This window comes from Eurosta solidaginis, chromosome 3, assembly GCF_040869045.1.
Source record: "Eurosta solidaginis isolate ZX-2024a chromosome 3, ASM4086904v1, whole genome shotgun sequence".
NCBI lineage: Eukaryota > Metazoa > Arthropoda > Insecta > Diptera > Tephritidae > Eurosta > Eurosta solidaginis.
This window is the reverse complement of record NC_090321.1, coordinates 217,073,462-217,092,821: the sequence shown is the minus strand read 5'-3', so window position 1 is coordinate 217,092,821 and position 19,360 is coordinate 217,073,462. Positions and strand designations below refer to the sequence as shown.

The window sequence follows — 19,360 nt, the reverse complement described above, 5'->3', positions numbered from 1 at the left end:
TGAATTGTAAAATTTGTTGCTTTCGATTTGAAATGGAGTTAGCACAAAATGAACGTAGTCAACGTGACTATCATCAGGCATAGCATCAACGGTAATAGCAAAATGCTTGGCTTGTTTGCCTTGATCTAATATAGTTTCCCTCACGTGCTTTGCACAAATTTTATTAAACTCGTTCTGAATGTCTGGGGAAAGATAGTGAACTTGTAAACGTTTATGCTGCTGTTGTGAAATCCTAACTCTCTATCCAATTGATCTCTAATTATCGAATCATAATGGCTTATGAAATCTTAGATGCCCAAAAAATGTCCATTGTTTCGTTCACCAAGATATATACTTTCGCCTTTGAAATCTAGGCCTCTTTCAACCAAAAATAAAATAGTGTCCAAAATTATATATAAAATTTCTTTCCACTTTTAAGTTTCAGTGATTAGCTGTTCATTGATAAGTGTATCAATTGTAGCCTCGTTTTGAATTAGATTTTGTAAAGATCGCCATTGAATATAACATTTAATGTGATCTTGAGTATTTTCGTGTTATGGCAGTTTATCGTATAGCTTCTTCCATACCTGGAATTTCGAATATCCGCCAGGACAACAAATTTGAGGTCGATTTAAAGTATTGGTGCTTAACGGACGACATGGTAGGCAATAAAAAGCATTGCTACTGGCACTCCACACTAACCAGTCACGCTCCACTTTCTCTCCATTTGGCAAGATTCTGTTTAACAACGAGGTAGGAAATGCCTCGTCATGACAATCACGTGGAAAAATAACAGAGCACTTTTGATAACCTCGACGAATTATTTCTTCAGATCGCAAAAACTCATTATTCACTGTACCGATATGGAAGTCGTTTAAATTATCTGGAATTTGATACAGAGTTGGTGGGATTGTTGGAAGATTTTTTTAAGATGAACCTTCATCAGTATCACCACGAAAACTTTACGATTTCGGATTCATGTAAACATACATTTTTGTTTGATCTTTTTATTGTCTCCTCACTGCTCGAAGGCCCAGGCAATATTCGTTGCTTTTGAAGTTCGGCTTAAAATTTGCACATGGAACAACTAAAGACTCTCCTGAATTAAAAAAAAAAATGTCTTAGTACCTCTAAATCGCGAGCCCTCTGAGAAACCCCGGGCCCGAGGGAATCCCCCATTCCCCCACCCCTCTCGTCAGGCCTGGAACCAACGCCTCTAACACCCCTTTCATTATGGTCCACCCCTGTTGAAACAGCAAGTTTCCTTGGACTCCCGTTAGAGGATATTGATGACAATTTGTGATCCGTCGCAGCTGTTAGGTGGGGCGAAGCACTGCTACAAAAACAACAACTCCAGAAATTTCGAGGTGCTTTAGCCCCTTTGTTGGGGATGAATCTCAACCTCAAATTTCACATATGTTATTTGAAGACGAGTAATGGATGTATTAGGGCCCGCTATACAATCTTAAAAACCAGGGGGTTGATCTCCGTAGGTTTTAGGAAGTGTTATAGATGTTGATGGTCCTTTGCTGGATATAGATTCTGTACGTTGCGATAACAACCACCATTAAGACATTTTGAAAGCCTACCCCGTAAAATTTAGCTGCCGCGCAGTTCTCCTTAGCTTCAACCGCAACTGAGGTCTCTGATTTATATTTTAAATTAAAATTTGTTGTGCTTTCCTTAAAGTCTAAATCTTGGAAAGAGTTGTAGGCAAAAAACAATTAAAATGAAGCAGAACTTTCTATCAGAACCGACTTGTAACTATGTTGTCTTTAGCACGCCTTATGGTAAAAAGCTTCAGTCAGATGAGTTCTTGGAGCAATTAACAAATCTGCCAGACCACTTTGTGCTGATTTTAATGGCCTTAGCTGCCTTTAATCTACTCACCTATTCTTTGCTGTGATATGTCTTTGACGTCGCACACAAACGGGCGTTCCGCCTACACTTCGCGACTGTCGCGGCTTTTGTGGTGATTGTGTACGTTCGGTGCGATTTTCTGCACTCTTCTTACGTGTTTTCATAAAACGTTTACGTCGTCGTTGCGAACTGCCACTAGGTGCCACCGCACCACTGCTTCCCTCCTGCCCATTCTTCATATTTCGTGAATTGCGTGAATTTCGATGGGAACGCACCGAGGAACGTGTCTCCTCATGTTGACGCATCGCATCAAGTTTGGGACTTTGATTGTAATAATAGCAAATACCCATATTATAGTCTACATCTTTGCGTTCGGACACTTCATTCATGGATGAAGTATCAATAAAATCTATTTCAAGCAATTCATCCGTATCACACTCGTCGCCAGCATCCTGTCCAGTATCCAAATCTGAGGGACAATCTGTTGGATCTGAATCGCTGCTGTAGAGATAAAAAGAATACATTTTAAATATTCAAAATTTCATAACAGTAATAGAGATGTTGCATACCTGAGTATATCAGTCTCCTTTTCATAGACGTAACTCTCATCAAATTTGCCCATCATCTCATTCAACGTCTCCTCATCATCACTCCCTGTGAACTCCCTGTTGCTGCCACCAGTATGCTCACCACTTATCACACACACACCTGCTAGCGCTGTAGCCAACGGCTGTACTACCTTTGCCTGTAGTTGCTCAGCACGCTTGCGACGCACTGTATTTGGCGTGTAGGTTCTTTGCATATTCTCCACTTCAGTCAATGATGATGAGCTCTCTGTAGAGTCATATCCAGTAGCCAAAAGGCTAGCTCCTAACTTGCCGGTATTGTGTCTATAAGGCAGATAATGGGAATTAAGAATTTTATATGTGACCGCAATTCGGCATACTTGCGTACAGTGTGGTGCAATAAAATAGCAATACGGATAATTGACGAGTTAGAACGATTTAAATTTATATTTTTGTTGCGGTATAATATTCGCGTACTAGCATGTCTACTTAGAATACTTTTTGTAGCTGTACTGGGAAACTTGAAATTTATTTCAAAATGGGAAAGATTAAATTTTGGACAAGGCAAATCAATTTAGTAAGATGGTAAATGACGAATATCTAGCTGGAGATTACTAGCAATAAGACAGAAATTGTTTTGGTGAGCTTAAAGCGGAGTGTAGACGAATCAGTTGTAGTCATCGGAAACTTGAAATATTTAGTAGTAAAAATTGTCTCAAAGCTAAGCGATTTCTAGTAATATTCACATAAGCGCAGGACAGAGGATGATCCTTTCTGTACACACTGTCCTACCAAAATATACTCAATATACACAGAGGTTTTGTGTAGGAATCTTCTATGAGAAATACAGTTGCGTTATTGAGCAGACAAATGGATTATTCGGCTGTTGTGAATAATCTATCGTTTTTAGTTATAACACGACTGATGCGTCCTGAAAGAAAGCGCAAAAATGCGCATCTGAAGCAGTAGCGATTAAATCGTCTTTCCCCCCGTGAAGAAATGCCTAGCAGCGAGGCCACGAGGGCGGACACATTATCGGGGCTAGCATCTTTTAATTGTGCCACTTGCAGGCGGGCGCTGTCACAACGTCCAAGAAAAAAATGGTCTGCACAGCAAATGCTCCATCGTTTTCTTTTTCATCCCGCAATTCCTACATTTCTATCACTTACGAAGCTTCATTTAAAAGCATTTGACTCCATCGTGAGCCTACAGTTCTCTCTTATAAATGATATGAGTAACTTTGTTAGTCTAAGGTCGTAGAACCTGCAAAATATATTCAATACTTACCATCCCCGGTATTAATTCTATGCCTTTACTACTTGGTATTCTGTTAATCTCGCGCATTCGGATTGATGGAAAATGTTGAAATTTCTTGTATGATACCTTCTAATGCCTATATAATTGGAAACTAGTGTTCCCGTAGTCGAGAGAATGATTTGGTCTGACCGAGTCGAATTTTCTACATCATCACAGACTGTTTAGTAATAATAATCAACGGATTACGCAACCTATCCCACCCAACCGACATGAATGAAATGCAAAAAAAAAAACCAAAATAGCGCGAACAATAGGTAAAAGACACCTTTTCCGTGGATTCGCCATTGGGATGAATTTAAGGTAAGATCTTCTTTCGCAGGAGCTCCTTATTTATCTATCATATTATCTTTCAATAACGCAGAATTTAACTAGGCATGCCTTTTCAATTCTATGGGATTCTCAAGAATATTACTGACTAGAAATATCGTAAAATGTCTTCTTATATATCTTATATCATTTAAAACTATGCATAATTTCTTTCCGAGGGTTGTTTTATATAAAGGGAGCCCAATAAATGGCCCTTTTGGCTCCGTATGGCTCCCACCAACAACACTTTGGCTCCAACTCGCTCCCAACAACAGCCACATTGATTTCGGCAGATTAATACAGATAATAGTTCTAGAGTATATTACAATTCCAATGAAGTTCAGATTTTGAATTGCGTCGACACAAAAATCGACCAACATTCATTCAGTGCTCGAACTGCTCCTGCTGCTATTTAATTGTATTTCGCTTCGTCTTCGATTTTATCGCCTTCTTTTGTTCTTTTATATTTCAGTATAAAACCAATTTATTCCACGCACTTTGAGTACCGTTGTTTTATATTTTGCTACATATAATTTTAACGAAAAAAACTGAAACACCTTTAAGCAAAATTTTTTCAAAAATTAAAGCTAAATTTTAAAGTCTTATAACTTGTACTTTGTTTGACTAACATTGCTTAAGCTAATAAACTGCATACACGAAAAAAATCCGGAAATTCCAAATCAAATACTTCTCGAGCTTTCGAAATTTGTCAAACATTTTTAGAGATCAACTTGTATAATTAGTAAATTGTCGAAAAGAATGAAAGAGTATTTTCTAAATAATATAATGGTCCAAATTCATCAACACATTAAGCTGCTATTATATTGCACAACACTGTACATACACATGCAGTCGACAAACATTATGTGGAAAATACACTCATATGACAAAATGTATGTATTCCCTATTTCACTAAAAGTATTCGATTGCTCATTTTCTTTTCTTGTGCGTCGTTTACCTGTCACTTATCTGCTGGCTATGTTGCATTACACGTCGTCCATCTGTTGTTGTTGTTGTTCCGTTGGTACTAAATCTCTTGCCTGAAGATGATGTGCTTGCGGCATCTAACTCTCTATGTGCGTCACTGCTCGCACCGCCTACGCCACTCGACAACATCTTAGCCTGTTTTTGCTGGCGTAATGGAGTTTGTATGCCGTTTAAAGCCTCAGGCTGTGCTGTCTTCATTGAGCGTGCTGATGAGGAAATCGTCGACGTGTCAGATGTTGTTGACATCGCTGTTGGCGGTTGTTGTGTTGTTGGTGGTGGTGGTGGCATAAATGTTATCACATTTTGTCCTGTCGTGCCTGTTGCTGTTGCATTCGCTGCTTCCATTGTGAGATACCAAGGATTGGTACGTATGCGACAACGTTGCCTAGGGGATGGTGCTATTTGGGTGGAAGAGAGTGAGAAATTCAAGAGGAATAAAAATAAATGGAGTCTATTGATGGACGTAAGCAACATTTGACAATGACATTAAATTATATTTTAGCTCATCGACGTCAATGATTTTGTTTATTTGTTTTACAGTATCACTACAACAAACGGTACTTACACTCAAAACCCTTCAAGGTTGGCAAAACAATGGCATTACGTAATGCCAAAGGACTATGACGTCCAATGTTGTTGGAATTTTGTTTTTGTATACCATGTGGAGCATCCAATGGTATGAAGGGTTCGTGATGCATTCCATTGTTGTTGCTACAGCCTTGTCCCATATCATATGAATCGGTACGTTTGTAAAGGCCGGAAGCATTTGCGAAGGATGTCTTTGGCTGAAGATGTGCGAAGAGATAAAAACCATTGAATTAAGTGAGAAGATATGGACTTCTTTTTTTATTTTCTTCAATGACAATTTAAATACTTGAGATCTTATAAGCTTTGTTTTTAACGTGGTTATATATGTGAAGTAACTTTAAATAAATAATTATATATTATGAGCCCAAGATGCGGTAAGCATGCGACTCGTAGGAGAAAGACCGAGGCAAAATTAGAAGGAGCCAACGTTGATCCGAAAGGAAAGACGGGAGATGATACCGCAAAATTTAGCCAGAAAACTCAGCCAATAGTGGTATGTTTTAAGATTTGATAACCAACAAATGGAACCCACTTTATAGTACCTAGAATTTACGGACGCCGAGCTCTTACAACACAGAGTTAAAGAACTTATTAGAAGTGTGCATCAGTATCTCTTCAAGGAGGGGAAAAGAGATAATTTCGGGATTATGTCTTAATCATTTTGAAATTGTTTTGGAATATTTCGAGATGATTTCGGATTGTTTTCAGAATATTTTCGTGACTATCCTCCGACCATCCCGATTGACTTTCGGGATAATTTCGGGACATTTTGGGGACTATTTCTGTCTCATATCGAAATTGTTTTCAGGTATTCCAAGGGACTTATTTGGTACTGATTTTAGTATAATTTCACGACTATCGGGACAATTTCACCCTCCTGGTAAAGGAATAACTTCGGGACTGTCTCTGTATCATTTCGGAATTGTTTCGCAGTATTTTTGGATGCTTTCGGATAGTTTTCAAAATCTTTACGGGACAATTTTCCGGATTACTTCGAGTGTTTTCCGAAAATGTTTGTGATGATTTCGGAACTATTTCTGGATTATGTCGGAATTGTTTCCGTGTTTACCATGGCACTAACTCGGTACTCTTTTAGTGGCCTTTTCAGAAAAAATCATTTTATCATTTCGGAGTTGATTTTGCCTTATTTCAGGAGAATTTCGAAATCATTTCGAGACTCTTATTAATTCCTGCATATTTCGGAATCACTTCAGGATTGTTTCGAAATTTTATCAGAGTTATTGTCAGGATCATTTCGGGATTGCTTTGGACCATCTCCAGTATTCGGGTTACTTTTAAGATTGTTTTCAATATACTTTATTTTGGAAAAATTTGCGGATTATTTTGGGAATAGTTTCTATTGGGATCATTTTTAAGAGCAGTTTGGAGTTGAAATTTTCTGAAATATTCTGGATTATTTTCAGAATTATATCGGTGAAGCTCTAGGAGCTACTGCGACACCATTTAGGTATGATTGGATGGATAATCTCGGTAACGTTTTTTGAGTTTTTTCGAAACAACTTTGGAATTGTTTACAGTAACGTTTTGGGATCATTTCGAGTTTTCTTCTGACCCTTTCGGTTATCCATAGGCGTTTTGGACTTTACTATTTTGTTCTGCTGTTTGCTACCTGAATAAGTTGGGGTGAAACCCAGCCGAAAAGGCTGGCGGAGTGATATCGCAGCTATCCACTTTCTGCTAAAATCTTTGAAGGAATCAAAGTAGCTTCCGCGTCTGTGCCTTTGGGTTAGTGATCTAGATGCGGTTGATGCTACTTCTGTGTTTGACTCTGTACGCATGACTATTAAGGCATGTGTTAGCTCTTGCGTTGCATCCCTGCTTAGCATAGAAACATACGGGACTACTTAAGGACGGATAAACATGCGGACCCGTATATCAACCTTTTTTGAAACGCTAGTTATCATGGATAAGGGGATTAGCAACAGTAAGTATGGTAAAAAGATGTAAGGTACCGGAAAGCGACGAAGATCGCATACCGTTCAAAACGTTACTGGTGGGTATGTAAGCTACAGTGAGGCTCGTTATCAAGTAGAACAAAGGAAAATGGGCGACAAGCTGAGGTTCGACTGGAAAATGGGAGGGAAAGTGTCCTCCTTGCCAGCGCACGAGCCGCGAATGGTATCGAAATCAAGACCCACCGGGGATAAGAGAGGACTTGATGGTTCTTGAAAGCTTAAAACGGCCTCGGATATTACGTGACTGAAGGCACTGAAAAGCGGAGCGGGCTCCTCGGCCTTAGAGCTAAAAAAAAAATTAGGCGCGATAACCTTCAAAGGGATTTTAAGCCGAGCTGCAATTTTCGTCGTGCTCCCCTTAATTTTTCCCACAAATAGGCCGCAAGGGACCTACATGTTTTATACCTACTCCGAACGGCATCTGCAGGGTAGATGGATTTTCACTGAGAAGCTTTTCATGGCAGAAATACACTCGGAGTGTTTGCCAAATCACTTCCGAGGGACAACCCCTATTAGAAATTTGTTTTCTCTAATTGAACAAACTTGTTTATAAATTATTGTTGTGACTTTCCCCGGGAGTTGAACCCAGGGCCCTCGGTGTGGAAGTTGGAGCACGCTATACACAAGTCTTGTAATATCGTCGAATTTATCTGTTGTTGTTGTTGTAGCAGTGCTTCGCCACAGCCAACAAGTGCTACCACTCACGAATTGTCATCAATTTCCTCTAACGGGAGTCCGAGGAAACTTGCAGTTTCAATAGCGTTGGAACGGAGAGATAACTTAAGCGATTATATAAAGTCGAGTCCATCTTCAACCCAAAGGTTAAAGAGCGGACGCCTTTCTCAAACACTTAAGGCCAATCAGTCTGCCCATATTGTCTTACGCTGTAACGTCTGATTGATCTATACGTAAGAAGCATGTCCGATCAGAAGATTGGTGTGAGCCGCAATACTCAGCTGATACCACTACTATCACATGTTTTATGGTCAGTTTTTGACTAAAAACGTTCGGCTGATCTATTAGGGTTTACTAAAGTTCATCTTATCAAAAACCACCAACCAATCTGAGTTATCTATATAGAAGACGACGACCCAACCCAAATCTATTGGATGTTTGCTAGATATCTTCAGACTAATTTTGAATCTATGAAAGACAGAACAATAAAATAAATTAACTTACCATGGGATCTATAGGCGACATTTCCTCAATTTTATTCAAACCAAATTTGTAACGCTGAGCTTCAATAGCCAACGAGTTGACACTCTTGGGAAAATAATGAGTGCCAGTTCGCATGTTGATGTAGTATTCCGGAGGCGTGTAAATGGCGCCTAAAAACAAAAAGGAAGTACTCATAAGCCACAAGATTAACATACCTCTTTTTGCGCTCTAACTCACCTGGTGAAGTGCCATCAGTAGAGTAACCCGTAGAATAAGCACTCTCCGGTGATGATAAACTATGCAATGGTGCACCGGCCACAGCAGCAACTTGTTGACCACCGCCACCACAATTCAAAACATGACCATTAACAAAACGGCTACCACATAAACGGGCACGCTGACAATGTGTGGCGGCCAAGCTACCCGCATGTCCTTGCTGATGATGCTGAGCGACAAAATCGCTGGGAGAAGCTCCTAACCCTGAAGAATGGTGATATTGTTGTTGGGATATATATTCAGTACTACCACTTCGGATATACGTCAGCGAGCTATTCGCATTCAGGCTGTCACTCGAATTGTTACAACTATGAATTTTCGATGGTAAGAGACGACCATAACGCGTGGAGGCGTCATCCTGCGAGCGACGCCGATCGGCCACATAAAGTGAACGCACGGCGGTAAATGATGTAAGTTGTTCAGATTTGGGACGTTCATGCATGAGAAAAGGGTTTGTGTTATTTTTGCTGTTGCTGGTATTAGTGTAACTGGAGCGGTAGTGCTCTGGATGACGTAAAATCGTACGAATTTCTTCATAATGTACAGTATTGGGATCTTCTTCTTCTTCAGCAAAATGTTGCTCTTGTAAATCGGTGGTGCTGAGGTTTTGTGGTTCAGGTGTGTGTAGAGGTTTCGAAAATGATGAACTATTATTGTTGCTACTACTGTTGTTTGTGCTATTCGTGTTGCTGTTATTGTTGTTGTTCGCTTTACAGCTATTCGAGTTCATAGATGGTTCCTTAGAGCCAGTAGACCATGACAACGATGAGATTGATGATGATGAGCAGTCGGCTGGATGTGATTGTGGTTGTTGTTGATGTAACGAATTTGAGTGTTGTAACTGTGTTTGTTGTTGTTGCGCATGCTGCTGCTGTTGCTGTTGTAGTGGTGGTGGTAATAGGTGATGATTGTACCAAGGCTTTGTGGGCAATGAACGATCATTGCTTGAATTATCCTTGCTATTTGGAGCAGTAAAACGATATTGTTGTTGTTGGTGGTTCTGTGGGTGTTGCTGGTGCTGCTGATATTTGGAGTAGTGTTGAGTTTGACTACGTACGCGATGTTGTGGCGCATACAGGAAGTTGTCGGATTTTGGTGAAGTGATTGTCTCCTGTTCCGGCGATTGCCAACCAAAACGACTCTGGACACCAGAAGAAAATGAAAAATTTAAAGAAAACATGTAAGGAACTTTGAGTAGGGTTGAAATAGATTAATATATACCCAGTAGTGAAATTTTAATTGTTTCCGCCTATTTAGTTAAGAATTGTAGTATCTTCCCTTCTGTGTAATGAGTTCTGGTTGTTCGTAAAATGCGGTGGCCAACCCATAGAGGCTTAAAAACTCACTGCGGTAAGCGACCTCTGAGACAACTGAGCCTTGGGGAAGCCATTCCAGTGTCGAAACACAATCGGTGAAGCTACTCCGGCAGCCTTGGCTTAAGAACTCACTGCAGCAAGCAACCTCTTAAGCACCTGAGCCGCAGGTGTCGAAATAGAAAAAAAAATCAGCTTCGGCGAAGCTACTCTGGCACACTGTCCTTAAAAGCATAGTGCGATAACCAACCCTCGTGGCACCTACGGTTGAGGCAGAATATGAGAATCGGTGAATACACTCCTAGACTAATTGCTTTCGGCGCGGATCAAGACAAATTAATGGCCTGTAGAAAAAATTTACCAAGCTACCAGGCAATCTGCTGATCAAAAAATACGACAGTGATTAGGTCACGTCTAAATCGACGACGGGCATAGATTCAGCTTACTGGATTTGAGCCACTATGAGCTCACAATTTTAACTCGGACCAGAATGTTGTTGCCGACAATAAGAGAGCAAGCCAATCCAAAGAGAACACAAAGCTCGGAGAGCAAAGGTGGCTTTAGAAAGCTGCGGATAACTTGTCCAATCGCTTCTAATCTCATCAATCTGAAAGCAATATTTTACCTAACGATGCAAAATTATACTACTCACAAGGCACCGTCGCTACAGATACTATAGGACGAATATTAGCCGGAAAAACTACTCGTATAATGATGTCGCTCCGCTACGTAAGTAACGGTCATCGCATATATCGACAAATTGTACCGAGGTGTAGTAATGAGACGTGATACTGATACTAAGAGGGCAGTGATGTGCGAAGTTATCCTACGAAATTTAGAGTTTGGAACACCCATAGTAAAGAGTGTCTCTCAGAAGAACCAAAACACAAGCCAAAACTCAAGAACTCAAAAAATCCACTCCCCGACCTCTTAAGCCCGATACTAAAAGGTGGCTTGCGCCAGTCCGTAGGATACCGGATGGGCATAAAGCCACGTGTGAAGCTGTAAAAAGAAAATAGGTGATCACTGGAACCCTATGTGTTCTGCCCAATATGTGTGCTAGAGCGTAATGCGTAAAAGCAGGAAAACTTCATGCAACTGTGATTTGGTCACAGCGACTGAAAGATCACAGTAAACCAAGTCGACGGCTTCGCAAAAAATCATGTGACTGGAAAAGCTAGGGAAATCTCAGCTCTCGTCACAGATAAGCTGTCACAATTTAATTTAATGAGCTTGTGTGTTGTGCTACTCACAGCTTACTGCCACATCTACAATTAGACCGCAGCATATACATATTATGATGGATCTTTTGATTCATATTGTGACAGTTAGTTGCTTTGGTATGACGAAAGCTGTGATAGTGTTAGTGTGTGTTTGCAGTTGTTGTTAAAGGCTTTTGTGAACTGTAGCTTGGATCGTAATGCTCTTCATTCACTGTTCAGTCATATATAAGGATACATATCGCTGTGACTAAGAAGTCAAAGACACTCATCCCGTTCCAGTGAGACTACGACTTTAGAGTTGATTGAAACAGCGCTTTTTTGAGGAACAGTGTTAGTGACTGTAACCTCTCAGTCGCAGTGATTTCCCGCCGTATATGTTACTTAACAGTAATAGAAGAGCGACATGCTCTAAATCACAGTTCACGATCAGCGAGCTATAAGGTTCTAAGAAGGTACATATTGTCACAGATATTAACATCACTAAGTAATACCATCACTAAGGCGATGCCAAGGCCACGATAAGCAGTATTTACGTCAATAATCAAATCATGTATACACATATATAAGGCAGCCGAAATATGTCACACACAGATGCATTTACTTATACGCCTATGTATGCGCGAGAGACTGTAAACTACAAACATTCACATAAATAATTCAATCATTATGTATCTACATAAACGAATAAATAATTGCGTCTACACATATGTACGTATACGAGCAGCGGAGCGGCAATGCACAAACACATGCATATATCAAGAGAGAGCAATAATTTGTGCACGTAGTTGTGGCTGGCGATTTTGTAGCCGAACTAACTAGTAACTTCTGGAAATCGAAGAGCCTAGAAGTATGCAGCGTAAACTATAAAAGCGGAACAGGCGAGTAAGAAGTAATTCAGTTTGATTTGAGTTGATCAGCAATTACGACTAAGAAGATATCTAGCGAGCAATACCAGTATTATTTTGATTAGTGGAGTTTCATTTGAGCTATCAGTTTGGTTATTAAGCTATTCGTTGCACAGTTTGAGTGTTATTGTGAAGCATTTTAATAAAGGACATTTTTCCATTATTCAATATTGGAGTTATTTATTCAACAGTTTAGCGATACGAACCTAGCAAAAGGGGCAAATAAGAGGATTTGCAGCAAATTCGTTACAATATGTATATAGCGTATTGTACAAATGGCTGAAACTGGTCGTTTACCAACTCGTTGGACCATACCAGGCTTCAGACCCAGCAAGTCATTTATTTGAACAAATACTTGTGATAAGTCAAAATCTTTCAAAATTTTATCCTATTCCTGTATTTCTTTTCTAATTTCTCATTTATCGCTAAGAACGGCACCTTTTTTGAAAACTTAAAAATATTTGGACTTTGGAGCATCCTAATGAAAGCAAAAAAAGACACTGAAGATGGCTCAACACATAAACCAGTTTCTCCTCGAATCACTGACCAGCGGTGATGGAAAATTATTCCAAACTTACCCTATCTTAAATACCAAATACTGGCATCATAATACATTTTCAGCGTTTTTGAAACTTTGATTATCGCAGTCTTGGGCGGATGCCCCAACAAGCCTAAATCGCTCAATTGCTTCAATTAAACGTTTTGAAGCCACTATTATGAAAACAAAAATTAATTATTCAATGTGCTATGCCACTACTGGGTATGCAAAAAAACACAAACTTGCAGAAGCTATTCGAATAAAAAGCACGCGCCCCAGACCCAGATAGACTGACTCTCCATTGCATAAACATTAAAATGGGCCACTATCCTTCTGGATTCATTTCACTTCATACTATAAACAATCATACTTGATACTTACATGGCCTTGAATAGGCGAGACTTCATGTCGTCTGACTGGACTAGCAATAACACTGCCACAGCCGCTACCACTACCGCTGCCCCCACCACCACCACAGCCACCTCCACCACTAGATCCTCCACCTTCTCCTCCGCCATTGTAGTGATTATTAGCACCGAATGAGGATATTGTGCCGGGCGCAACCATTAGCGTTGTCGTCATTGTGGATGGTGCTGATGCGGATGAGTTGTTGTTGGCAGTGATTGATGTTGACGTAGACGACGCGCCATTACTATGCGCGTGATGAAGCATAAAAATAGCGTTCGAGTTAGTTGTGCTATGTATTTTTTTGTTGCTATTGCCATTGTGATGCTGATATGCCTCATGACTGCAGCCTGCAGCATTAGCGGCACCATTGACAGCGATGCTGCAAATAAAAAGGAAAATGCGCTATGTCAAAAAAAAGCGAAAACAAACAGAAAATGAATGAGATTTTCATTGACTTTGGCTGACTGACAAAGAAAAACTCAGAAACTGATTTTGGCCTGTGCGCGCGTATTTATTTTACCTATTTGGGGTTTTATTTTTAATGTTCTTCTTCCTAGGACGCCCAATGTGATTTTCCATCCATGAACGTAATTTAGAGCCGAACATTGTGTTTGAGTTACGGATGTAGGATGTATGAGTAGCGTATTTGTTATTTCTCTATTTTTGGAAGGGAACTTAAAGCTTAATTGATCTTCATTGGATTCTTGTAGAATAAACTTAAGACTTAGGTATTGACTTAAGCAGGTCTTAATTGTATTTTACTTTTTTCTTTTTTATTCCTGTATATGTTGATAACAATGGACGGATTTTTTCAAATATTGCACCAAAGAACTGAAAAGAAAAAGGGAAATTGTTAATGGATTAGATAGAGCATGTAGCGAGGAGACTAATGATTAAAACGGACTAAACGGCTTAGACACATCATTCATTTTTTTTTTTTTCAAATGAGGACATAAATAAATATAAGTAAATTCTATTCACGTTTAACTTAATGCGCCTTCCTCCTTTAAATATGTAAAGAGTTGAACCAATATGTACGTCTTATGTGGGACAGGACGCCTTCAATTTCAGCTGAGCCAAGCTCCGCTAAACGGCCTGTGATGTAATTGTTCCGACATTCCATGGATGTACTAGCTAGAGCAGTACATCTGCAAAAGAAATGTTCAATCTCCTCCTCATCCCTACAGGCTCGACAGAAGTCATTTGTACTTTCATCAGACTGTGATCCGTTCATATCCCGATTAATGGACCTAAGGACCTAAGGAGAAACGACAGAGATTGTTAAGGAACCTAGTTCGGTTATAATTTATAAGAGGTTATGTTTGTCGAGACATCGCATGTGACATTGGTTTTCTCAGTAAATGCAAACATGAGGAAGTTTTTGCATCGTAACTGAACTAGTTTGATATGTTCAGTGGTTTACCTCGTTAGCTAATCAGCAAGAAAGCTCCCAGGTGCAAAAGTATGACGCGGTACCCACATCACCATTGTGGTGCATCGAGAGCCTAGTTCGTTTAACCATTGTCTGCAATCTATTGCAACCTTTTAGGAAGTTCTCCTGCCTTGAAGAGCTTTGATCGCGGCTTGACTGCCGGAGTACATTGAAACCCATATGATATTCTTAGATAGTCGCTTTCTAGCAGCCTCTTTGCGGCTGTTAGTTCTGCGTAGTTTCGAGATACCACCGCCCACATTGCCGTTAAGCTTAGAGCCATCCGCGAATACTGTAATGGATTCTGGGTATAGATAGGCGATATACTATTCGTGTCATTCTGGGACTCTTATAGAGAACTTTTAGTCTAGAAGAGTTGTTGTCAGAGAAGTATAATCTAGTTAACGAATGTTTTTCGGAATGGTTCCCAGAATATTGGTGTGTCCAAATCTGATGCCGCTCCAGCACAGGACTGCGATAAATCCACATATTCAGGCCAATTGGGAGGAGGTTAAGCACAACCTCTAGAGCCTTAATGGGTGTGGGAAGTAGTGGGCCTGTTTCTTTCAAGTGCCGGCTAAACATCAAATCCATAGAACAAGATTTGTCTGACCACCGCGGTATACAGCCAATATATAATGCGTGGCTTAAAGGCCCACGTTTTTCCCTCAGTTCCTTTGTCCTTAACATGTTTGCTCCAAACCAGCTTACTTTCTTCAGTAACTCCTAGTTATTTAACTACCATTGAGAGTTCGAGCCTTACCTCGTTTAATTTCGGTGGTACTTTATAGCGTCTATTTTAGTGCTTGCAAGATGCACTTTGAAGCCCCTTGCGCGGAACCAGTCCAGGATAAATGTGCTCTGCAGTAGCTCTCCTAGACTCTTAAGACGTTTTCCGGTTGATTTTATAGCGATGACATCGGCATAAGCTATAACTTGGCAACCGGTTTTTTCGAGATTCAATAATAAGGTATTCACCGTTATGTTCTGCAGTAGAGGGGATAATACCACTCCTTTCTCAGACATGATAGGATAGTTCTTCTTGTTAAAAGTTGCTTCACGAATTTCACAAGTGGCCTGACCAACTCCATTCTCAATAAAGAGTCAATTACGTCTTGCATATAAACGTTTCTAAACGCTCCCTCGATGTTCGGAAAGATGCCTATAGTGAAGTCCTTAAAAGTAATCCCTATCTTTATCTTAGCGATGAAAGTGCGAATTTCTGAACAGATTTGCTTTTGTAGTACGTGTGTTGATATTTTGAAAGTTTCTCTATCTGCATGGTATTCCTAATGTGCACATCCAGCAGCCTTTCCAGGTTTGAGGAGAAAGAACCTTAGGCTTTGCGGTCTGAAATTATTAGGCTTTATGTGTTTAGCCCAGCCTCCTTAAGCTATGAAGATTATATTTGCTTCGGTCCATCTTCTTTGAATATAATATTGCCTTATACAAGCATTATTGATTTTCGAAAGCATGGGACATGGAATTTCCCTTGCCACTTGTAGCTCTGCGGGAAATATATTATCGAGTCCAGGAGATTTAATAGGCTCGAATGACCTATTATTTACTACTACCTGATTGATGGCACATTCGACCTTGTGTCCAATGAAGTGGTAGTTGGCTTAAAGTTAGCGACTGTTGTTGGCTCTTTGTAGCAACTAAAAAAAATGCGTGTCCATTAACCGTCCAAAAATCGATAAATACTCTATTAGAACAAGGAATTTTCTGTAGACCAACCAGAATGAATATGTGAGCCATTCACGATCTTATGACTATTTTCGAGTGGAAAAGTGATGAGCTTCCTCAAACTTTTTTAACTGCTAGAAACGACCGAGCAGGCGATTCATCTTTAAAAGGGATACCCACTAGCCACATCCTTCAACATCGTGATCTTCCGCAAATGCCTAGTATCAACTTTTTTCTAGTTTTTTGATAAGTATGAGCACCATGCTGTTGCGGAGAAAAACGGCTCTGCCTATATTTATAGTAACGCGAAGAAGGAAAATAGACGTCTTACTTAATATTGCGCCATCGGGTTAGGGGGCTTAGAATATACCCGCGGTAGGTATGCCTGTCGTAAGAGGCACTAAAATACCAAATTGATTCAAGGGGTTATGTAGCGCAACCCTCTCAAGATTTTGGCAGCGCAATATATAACTTCTCCAACCCAATTGTCGAATCCTGTTTCATTAACAGCCGATGCTCTGGCGACCACGAAAACCGGATAGATCTAGGGGTGGGAGGACGGTTTTGGCCTAGAAGGTTTTATGTGGTCATACGAAATCGTTCCGAAGATAGTCGGGCTAGTACATTTATGGTGCTTGTTACCGGAACATACCGTATCTGCATCCGGCAAAGGACCATCAACATCAATAACACTCCCCAAGGCCTTCGGCGAGTGTCCTTATTACTACAACAAAACCAACAAGGATTGAAACCCCAAGTCAACGAACTTATTGGACCTTATCAGTTCGGCTTTAAACCTGGTAAATCTACTATCGACCAAATCTTCACGATGCGCCAGATTCTTCGAAGCAGTCTTGATAAAGGTTTCGCCATATAACGTTGGCCAACACTACCAGCTTCGTATGGATTGGGAAGTACCATTCCGAGCCAATCGGAACCAAACGAGGCTTCAGACAAGACGGCTCCCTCTGGTATGGTTTCTTCCAAGCAATGCTGGAGAATCAGCAGAACTAAACCGGAGTGACACAGTCCATTAAAAGAGCATACAAATGCTTGCCTATGCTGATGATATGGATATTATTGGCCTTAACAAAAGACGTGTTGTGGGTTCTGCATTCTCTGGATTAGATAAAGAGGCAAAAGAAGTGAGCCTTGCGGAAAATGAGGAGAAGACAAAATACTTGCTCTCATTCAAGAAAGAATTGGAGAATTCGCGACTTGGCAGCAACGCTACTGTTGACGGATATGAATTCGAGACTGTGAAGGACTTTATCCATCTGGGAACCAACATTAGCAGCGACAACAATGTCAGCTGAAAAATCACATAGAGAATAACTCTTGCCACAAATGCTACTTTGAACTGATTAGGCAATTGAAAAGTGATGTGCTCTCTCGACGATGTATGACTCGGAATCATGGAGACAGAAGGTGAGATAACTCTTGGAGTGTTCAAAAGAAAAGTTCTCCGGAAGATTTATGGTTATGTCCGTGATGCCAACGGTGAGTATCGAAAGGGTATAATGATGAGTTGTATGAGCTTTAAGTAGATATGAAGATAGTATAGCGACTAAAAGCAAAAAGGCTGCACTGGCTAGTTCATATAATGCGAATCGAGGAAGGCTCTACAGCCAAGAAAGTATTTCAATCGACACTGTAGTTTGTAAGCAGAGAAAGGAAAAATCAAAGCTGGGTTGAGAGAGGTAGGTGGAGGAAGGTCTGACCTCCCTTGGTGCTCCCAATTGGCGCAAGTTATAGCAAAACAAGGATATCTGGATAGACTTGTTACGTAGTGGCCAAAATCGCTGGGGCGGTTAAGCGCGAATTAATGATGTCGATGATTTTATCTAGAGATTCATAATAAAGTAAATGTCATTAATAAAAATTTCAATTTCCCTAAACATGCTCAACATCCTCTTTAGCCACGTCTCATAGATTTCATATATTCATTATCCTGATTTTGTCAACAATTGATTGACGTCGAAATATTCGTAGCAATCCATCATTTTACGTGCTATGTATGTATGTTCATACTCGTCTATGTATATGTAGCATATAATCCTTCAACTATTCCACACATTCAACACCATTTTCACAGAAAGTTCTTTATACAAAATTTATAGTCAAATTGGCTGATAAAACGAAATTCAATTTCTCCGCATTAGTATGCGAAATTCAGCCTCGTATGTATGTATGTATAAACATATTTACATAACTAACTCAACTCCCACCACACTCACTTTATTTTATTTAGTTAGTTATACATGCCTTTGAGTTTACGACGAGACAATAACTGGCGTTGCTCCAATTCTGTCAACGTTTCGTAAATATCAAGTGGTCGACAGGCGGATATGCGAGGATGTGAGCTGGCAATTACAATAAAGGCAGGCAAGCAGGACCGACAAGCCAACTCGAAGTCAAACTGGCTGTAACATAATCAAATTGTGGGGTAAAAATTGTATACGACTATATATGTATGTATGTGTATATGTGCGAAACATTATGGTAGACTCATCGGCGCTTAAACATACAAAAAGTGTGATACGAAAGGGTATTGTTGTGTAACTGTAACTGAATATCCGGTGGCACCCGCATACATATAAAGGGTTTCATAAGACTGGTTTGCGGGCGCTTTTGATAACAATTGACATACATACATATGTCTGCTGTGCACTGATTATAAAACCAAGCCACAACCAGCAGCTGAGTTCAGAGAACTGTATATCCGGTGTCTGCCTTAAGCGGCAGTTACCCTCCGACGTGTGTAACGTACGTATACGTATGCCGTACGTACACACATTTGAGCGAAATTTATGCCCGTAGTGGCAACGAAAAAAATGTTGCC

General features: G+C 40.1%; 1 protein-coding gene across 11 annotated transcripts in view; it reads right to left on the bottom strand.

Annotated features, from left to right (window-relative positions):
• The window catches only part of LOC137245058 (uncharacterized), a 105,957-nt gene that overhangs the window by 12,422 nt on the left and 74,175 nt on the right, over positions 1 to 19,360 (bottom strand). For all 11 annotated transcript variants that reach the window (XM_067775087.1, XM_067775088.1, XM_067775092.1 and 8 more), the window contains 8 exons: positions 13,921 to 14,231; positions 13,374 to 13,779; positions 8,975 to 10,154; positions 8,759 to 8,907; positions 5,581 to 5,800; positions 4,987 to 5,413; positions 2,409 to 2,729; positions 1,870 to 2,340 (listed from right to left, as the gene is read on the bottom strand). In XM_067775087.1, the coding sequence (XP_067631188.1) occupies positions 1,870 to 2,340; positions 2,409 to 2,729; positions 4,987 to 5,413; positions 5,581 to 5,800; positions 8,759 to 8,907; positions 8,975 to 10,154; positions 13,374 to 13,779; positions 13,921 to 14,006 (3,260 nt within the window). In that variant the 5' untranslated portion in view covers positions 14,007 to 14,231. The remainder of the gene's footprint in view (positions 1 to 1,869; positions 2,341 to 2,408; positions 2,730 to 4,986; positions 5,414 to 5,580; positions 5,801 to 8,758; positions 8,908 to 8,974; positions 10,155 to 13,373; positions 13,780 to 13,920; positions 14,232 to 19,360) is intronic.